Below are 7,155 nucleotides of genomic sequence, written 5' to 3' on the forward strand. Positions count from 1 at the left end.
GTTAGTCAGAGGGGAACTGGCCCCCACAGTGAGTCTGGTTTAGGGTAAGGGTGGGGTTAGTTGGAGGGGAACTGGCCCCCACAGTGAGTCTGGTTTAGGGTTAGGGTGGGGTTAGTCAGAGGGGAACTTTTTCTCCATTAATCTACATCTTATGGAGTTTTGTGTTCCTTGCCACAGTCGCCTTCATCTGCTCACTGGGGTTATTAATACAATTATTATTTAATTACTTATTTTTAAACACGATTTACAGTCATATTTTATCTAATTACACAATGATGACTCTAAGACATTGTAGACATTACAGTTTTATCGTCTGTTAATGCTGATCTTCTGTAAAGCTGCTTTTAAAGATAATATGCTGCTTTTAAATAAAAATGACTTGACTGTGTGTGTGTGTGTGTGTGTGTGTGTGGTTTATGAGTTGATTGAAGATCGTTGTGTCAGTGGAGTTTGTGTCACTGAGCTGAAACAGATTGATGGATTAGAGCACAGGTTAATCCAGTGTGTGTGAGACTCAACGGTGTTGCAGGATGTTAATGAATAACTGTGAAGAGTGATATTTTATACTTTCATCTATATATTAAGGGAAGGTTATCCATCAGCTCTCTATTCCTGGTACATTGATCCTTCTTTCTTGATTGACAACATGTCTTTTCTGTCGTACCTGCGCTCTCCTCGTTTGTCCTTTGTCCAGACGTTGCTGTCGCTGCTGTTGTCGTTGGTCTCGTTGTCATCATCGCATTGGTGTGTCGGCCAGCAAAAGATGCCAAAGCCACTGTGTTCCCCGGCTCGTCGGTTGCGGTGCACTCCTGTGCCAGGCATGACGGACGGCTCCACACAGTTCTCCTGGGAAACGGGAGATGATCGCTTCATATTCCCCACGTTCCATGCGGGACTCTGGACGACCTGTGCGGAGAACATATACACCGATGCCTGGGGTGAGAGGTCACAGGGTCAGCAAGAGCAGTAATGTGTCTTGTTTTATTTCTCTTTACAGTCACATTCAACAACTGTTGGCATCTTTGATATGAAAACTCTTCGTTCACTTTTTCATGGCCATCATACTAAAGCACAGAATTGAGATCCTTGATGTTCCACTGCAGTCATGTTTTTCTCACTTCATGATGTTTGTGGTCTGTGTGATGTCATTGTCTTGTTCAAGTTCTTCAATCAGGCAGGTTTATGGGTTAAAATGAATATATGATGACTTTGGTGGTTGTAGAAGTGTTGTTTCATGTGTTGTTTCATAACGTGCACTGAGGTTTGACAGTCTGCAGATCTTCAGAAGGACGTTATCAGGAACATATAAATCTAAAGAATTGACAATAAAATACATTTCCTTCTAGTTGTTTTCTCGCAGTGCCATATGGCTTTATAGTTTCTGTAAAAACTCAAATAAATTATTATTACGACTGATCGGGGCGTGTGTGTGTGTGTGAGAGAGAGAGAGAGATTTTATCTTAAGAGGATTATTTGAGATGTAATAATTTTCATACAGCTTTGGAAAGAAACAGCAGGACTTTATTAAAGATTACAGACTTACAGAAGAGTCCAGAAGTCTGAAACCACAATCAAAATCTAGTTATTTGGATTAGTAATTAAAAACAGGAAATTCAGGATTTAGAACATTTGAATACTTATATTGTGGTGTTAAATGAATAAGATGTTTTTCGGTTAGGGTTAGATTAGGCAGTGTCATCTGGAGATTATGAATTATTAATGAAGTAACATTACTCGCATAATACATTACGTGTCACTGCGTCCTGCTTCAGTGATCTGAATTATATACCATTCAGTCTTTCACATGTCTTTAAGTCTTCCTGATTTATTTCATGGATATGTTTGTCTTCACTGTCGTGTTTACCTCACGCAGGCTTGATGATGCATGAACATGACACTGAAAGCTGATCGCCGTGAACGCTTCCCTCTGATAATGTGTATGAATGAAGGATTAATGCAGGTTTTACAGTGATCTCATGGGGGACGTTTTCTCCTGTCTTCTGTCAAACGTTTGTTTTAATGTGTCTATTAAGTTGATATCTGTCTGTGTTTCTGTCTCTGTTTCAGAGGAGAAGTGTCGGAGTTTCATGGCCCTCACGCCCGCATCAGAAAAAGGCAAAAACATACACAGTTAATCAATATCTGTATATACTGTATAATAATGTTGAGACTCATGCATCTTCTAATGAGTTTTTCTAAATCTCTTGTGACGACACATATGTGGAATATTTCTGATATTAAACCACCGAAAGTAAAATCTGAAGATGTCAGATGCAGTTTCACTGATTCACATGATAAAACTGCAGCATAAGTGAGTTTATAGTAGAGCTGTCAATATATGACTTTTATTGAATTAATTACGCGATGTGCCGATTTATTAATCCAGTTAATCGTATTTTGTGGATTAATAAATTACATATTAATCAGGCAAAGGCAATAAATAGTTTACAATGACACACACAGAGCTGATATTACACTGAAGATGCAGAGTGGCATTAGTGTGGTAATATCCACAAATATAACCGGTCTGATCTGGACCACACGTGCACACCGTTTGTAATGTTTTCTTTAAAACATTGTCCTATAAATGCATGTGACATCAAATAAACAAGAATCAGGTCACAAGTAATCTAAAAGCAATCATATTACATTACTTTAGAAAATGCAATCCAATAGTTTGTTACTGACTATTTTTTTTGCCATGTAATTTGTAAATGGTACCAGATTACAGTTCAGAAGTAATGTACCCAGCAATCTGCAGTTGTGTGTCAGACTTTTGGAGTGTCTCAGTTCGGTTGCATCACATTTTTCGTTCCCTATCTGTCACTCACTCGACGTTGTGCCGATGTAGTGACACTAGGGGTCACTCCTGGGAGCCCGAGACACCTCTGATTTTTTATAAAAGGCCAATGGGATTTGGCGAGTGGTATTTGCATGCCACTCCCCCGAACATACGGGTATAAAAGGAGCTGGCATGCGAACAGCTCATTCAGATTTTCTCTTGGGAGCCGAATGGTCGATGCTCCCTGAGCTGAATTCCCAAAGCTTCCATTCAAATCTGCTGGATCTGATGCTGCATTTCAGCACCAGTTCCCCCCCTGCACTGGTGCACTGCAGAGATCTCACCTGGGTGCTTCGGCAGAACAACAACAAAAGAGTATATTCTAAAAGAGTGTATTTTAAAAGTGTATATTCTAAAAGAGTGGCACACACGGAAATGTCTTTTAAAAGACACATCTTTTTAAAGATGCCTTTCCGTTTGTGTGTTATTCCTGGTTGCGGTCGTTATCTCTCGCCTTCTTTCGGCCACTATCGCTGTCGAGCCCGCCGCAAGAAACAGATGCCACCTGTCTCACTACTGGCCGCCAAGAACCTGAGAACGGCAACCCAGGGATGAGGAGGCCCGCTGTTCCAGAGCTGGTGAACAGACCACTCCATCTCCCAGTGGAGGGCCAGGAGGAGAATCTTTTGTTCCCTTTTCATTTAATTTTGCCGCATGCTCAAGTAGCTGCGGTACCCAAAAGTTCAACAATTTCTCTGGGTCACATGTCCGTTGTGCACGGCCATCATTACAACCACCATCCATCATTACATTTTGACAGGTCCGGAGCTCCAGCGCTGTGGCACAAGCATGCCCACACCTGGACGGTTTTGACAGACTGTGGGGACGATGTACCTCCTCCCCCCTCCCCGACCAATCGTCTGGTGGGTAGCAGGAGCCAGGTAAGTGCTTCGATGTCCCTCGACTCAGCAAGGCCACAGGGCTCAAGCCCCTTCAAAGTGACCCCGCCGGTACGTACGACGAGATTGTCCCCTTGGTCCTCCTCGCCCTGAGCTTGGACGTGTGGCTTGCACTCTCCAACCCGTCGCGATGGCTAACCCTGACAGTCCGACTCAGCTACGAGATTCAGTTCGCCAGGCGTCCGCCCAGGTTCAGCAGCGTCCACTTCACCTCAGTGAAGGGCGAGAATGCTGCTACCTTGCACGCGGAAATCGCTACCCTGCGATAGAGCCTGTCCCTCCGGCCGAGATGAAGAAGAGGCTTTACAGCCCCTACTTCATTGTACCGAAGAAAGTCGGTGGGTTGCGGCCAATCTTGGACCTGAAAAAATGCATTCTAGCGAGCGTCCGGCATCAAGATTGGTTCGCGGCGGTAGACCTGAAGGACGCATACTTCCATGTCTCGATTCTACCTCGACAGACACTTCCTTTGGTTTGCGTTTGAGGGTTGGGTGTACCAGCACAAGGTCCTCCCTTTTGGCCTGTCCCTGTCCCCTCACGTCTTCTTGAAGGTCACAGAGGCAGCCCTTGCCCCATTAAGGGAAGTGGCCATTTGCATCCTCAACTATCTCGACGACTGGCTAATCCTAGCTCACTCTCAGGATATGCACAGTTTGAAGTTTGCTGACCTGTTTGAAGGCATTCAGACACAAAACAGCAGTTCCACTGAAACTTTTTCAGAGGCTTCTCGGGCATATGACGTCTCTAGTGGTGGCCACACTGCTCAGGTTGATGCATGTGAGACCGCTTCAGCATTGGCTCCAGACTCGAGTCCCGAGATGGGCATGGCGCCACGGGACACATCATGTGGCCATCACACCAGTCTGTAGCCGCCTCTTCAGCCCTTGGACCGACTTCACATTCCTATGGGCAGTTGTTCCCCTAGAGCAGGTCTCCAGGCGTGTCGAGATTTCAACAGATGCCTCCAAGATGGGCTGGGGCGCTGTATGCAACGGGCACAGATCCCTGTATTCTGTTGTCCAGCGTCATCTGTGGAAGGCTGTGCCACTGTTTGATGAGGTGTTTTCTGTACATTGCGTTGACTGCCCCCTACTGACACATCAACGTGTTACATCAATCTGCTCTGATGGGAGGATAATTCATTTTTACAGAATTGACATATAGGTCAGGGGCATGATTCATTGAGTTCATCTTTTGCCAAGCTATTTTTCAATTAATTTATTGCACAATATTACCGTGTTAAATCGACAGCCCTAATTTACACGTAGGTAAATTTTCAGGTAATTGTGTGACCCATGTTTAAATGCTCCTGTGTTTGTGTGTGCAGGGATCCTGTGGCTGTGTGTTGGGATGGAGTTGTTTTATATCGGGCTGTTGTGTGTCAGTTCTGTGCTGTTGTTTCTGCAGTTGTGTTTATCCAGCTGTTGTCCACTGCAGCAGCGCTGGGGTCATTTACTCAACGCATTCGCTGCAGTCTGCACTGTGCTTGGAGGTAACATACACAATCAATACCCCAAACCTAACCCTCCCACAGACCTTTCTGTATTTCTATTAAGACATTATTTAATGTTCATTGACTTGGTGTGTAATTCCTGCATCATCAAATGGACTTGCAAAAATAAACATTGTTTTCAAACAGAGTTCTGAATACGCCCCCTACCTGCCATTGGTTGAACTGATAGATAGTCTCACCCACAATCTATGCCATTGGCTGAACTGAAAGATAGTCCCACCCACAATCCACGCCATTGGCCGAACTGAAAGATAGTCCCACCCACAACTCATGCCATTGGTTGAGTGAACTTTGTTGTGTGAGGATTAATGGGTCTCAAAACAAACAGAGGAATATTTATAGTGCCAAAAATACACCGTGTTTACAGTTATTAAGAAAATAAACCTATGAATTTCTTATAGTTGTCTCTGCATATTAAAGGGACAGTTCACCCCAAAATGAAAATTCTGTAATCATTTACTCACCCTTATGCCATCCCAGATGTTAGAAGAATATTTTAACTCTGTAGGTTCTTACAATGCAAGTGGATGGTGACCAGAACTTTGAAGCATAATGTAAGACATAAGACTCCAGTCGTTTAATCCATGTCTTTAGAAATGAAACACTGGGAGTGTAAGAAATGGATCAATATTTAGAAACAGAAGTGCAGTGTTGTGTATAACAGAGAAACATAGATAATCATACATAGATGCCTCATTCGGCTGGTTTGGATGCATTTGAATTGGTTTGAATGCAAGTGAGTGAGTGGAGGAGATGTCTCAGACCGCTGCATAAACTGTGTTTGTGTGGAAACAGTATGGCGTATGAATATGAATTCGGGCACTGGTAAGGGTACTGATCCACGGAACATTGGGACACTTATGACTCAATCACCTGCAACACGTTAATGAGAAAATAATGCTTGGACTTCATAGTTTTACACTTGTGCTCGTTTTCTAACAACTTGAGAGACTTCAGAAGACACAAGGATGTTTCTGGTGAGGGAACATAGTGAGCAACCATGCGTCCTGGTTTTTACAGCGCATTGTGGGATTACTTGGGGACCGAACATTTCAGTGCATGATTTTATGAATGAGAAAATGTCAGTCACTGATCAGTGCTCTGACTACTGAACTAGGAAACTGATTGAGATGCAACCGCAGTTTGAACTCCAATTATGTTAATATATCTGTTTGTGTTTCGTGACAGCTGAAGGGTGTGCACACCATAACGAGTCATTGTAAGGAAGAAACAGACATTAATTTGAATTGTTTGAATGGAAAAACATACTTTTCTTACCCAGAACTGCCCACAAAATCTCTGTCTCTCTCTCTGTCTGACTCTCTGTCTGTCTGTCTCTCAGGGTTGGTTGGGATGGTCGCTCACATGATGTATATGCAGGTGTTCCAGGTGACGATCTCTCATGGCCCTGAGGACTTCAAACCTCACAGTTATGGATACTCATGGGCCTTTTAGTGAGTAACAAGAATATTAAAATACTGTTGTGTGTGTGATCGAGTCTTGTGTATGTGATGTTGTGTATTTTGTGTGTGCTCTCTGCTAGTGTGGCGTGGGTGGCGTTCACCTGTTGCATGTCGTCAGGTGTGTCAACGCTCAACAACTACACCAAGAGGTTTCTGATGGTGGGACCCAAACAGAAGAATGTTTTTTACCCCTGCAGGAACTTCACCTTCCCTCCACAGCCACCTCCTCTCTCTCCTCTCTCACCATACTTCTCCACTCTCGTCCCGCCCCCTCCTCCCTGCCCCGCACCTCTTTCACCACGCCCCATCCCCCGATCCCCCTGCCCCGCCCCTCTGTCCCCCTCCCTCTCGCACATGCAGTCGTCAGACTCGCTCATTCTGTCGCCGCTCAGTTTCACTGTGTCGGCATGTTCAGATGAAGAGTTTAGTCCCCTCTGA

At 44.2% G+C, this 7,155-nt stretch overlaps 1 protein-coding gene across 1 annotated transcript; it reads left to right on the forward strand.

Annotated features, from left to right (window-relative positions):
* Nucleotides 1-537: 537 nt before the first annotated feature.
* LOC127648224 (germ cell-specific gene 1-like protein) lies at nucleotides 538-7,155 on the forward strand. The gene is made up of 5 exons (XM_052132803.1): nucleotides 538-938; nucleotides 2,068-2,115; nucleotides 5,069-5,233; nucleotides 6,597-6,708; nucleotides 6,798-7,155. Exons 1-5 carry the CDS (start codon nucleotides 647-649, stop codon nucleotides 7,153-7,155), a joined length of 975 nt encoding a protein of 324 aa, XP_051988763.1. The 5' UTR covers nucleotides 538-646.

This window comes from Xyrauchen texanus, chromosome 8, assembly GCF_025860055.1.
Source record: "Xyrauchen texanus isolate HMW12.3.18 chromosome 8, RBS_HiC_50CHRs, whole genome shotgun sequence".
Lineage (NCBI taxonomy): Eukaryota > Metazoa > Chordata > Actinopteri > Cypriniformes > Catostomidae > Xyrauchen > Xyrauchen texanus.

Bases quoted from the DNA above. Each gene is read 5' to 3' on its own strand.
- LOC127648224 (XM_052132803.1), top strand. From the start codon at position 647: ATGTCTTTTCTGTCGTACCTGCGCTCTCCTCGTTTGTCCTTTGTCCAG. The intron at 2,116-5,068 runs GCAAAAACATAC...TTGTGTGTGCAG, and splicing joins CACGCCCGCATCAGAAAAAG to GGATCCTGTGGCTGTGTGTT. The intron at 6,709-6,797 runs GTGAGTAACAAG...GCTCTCTGCTAG, and splicing joins GGATACTCATGGGCCTTTTA to TGTGGCGTGGGTGGCGTTCA.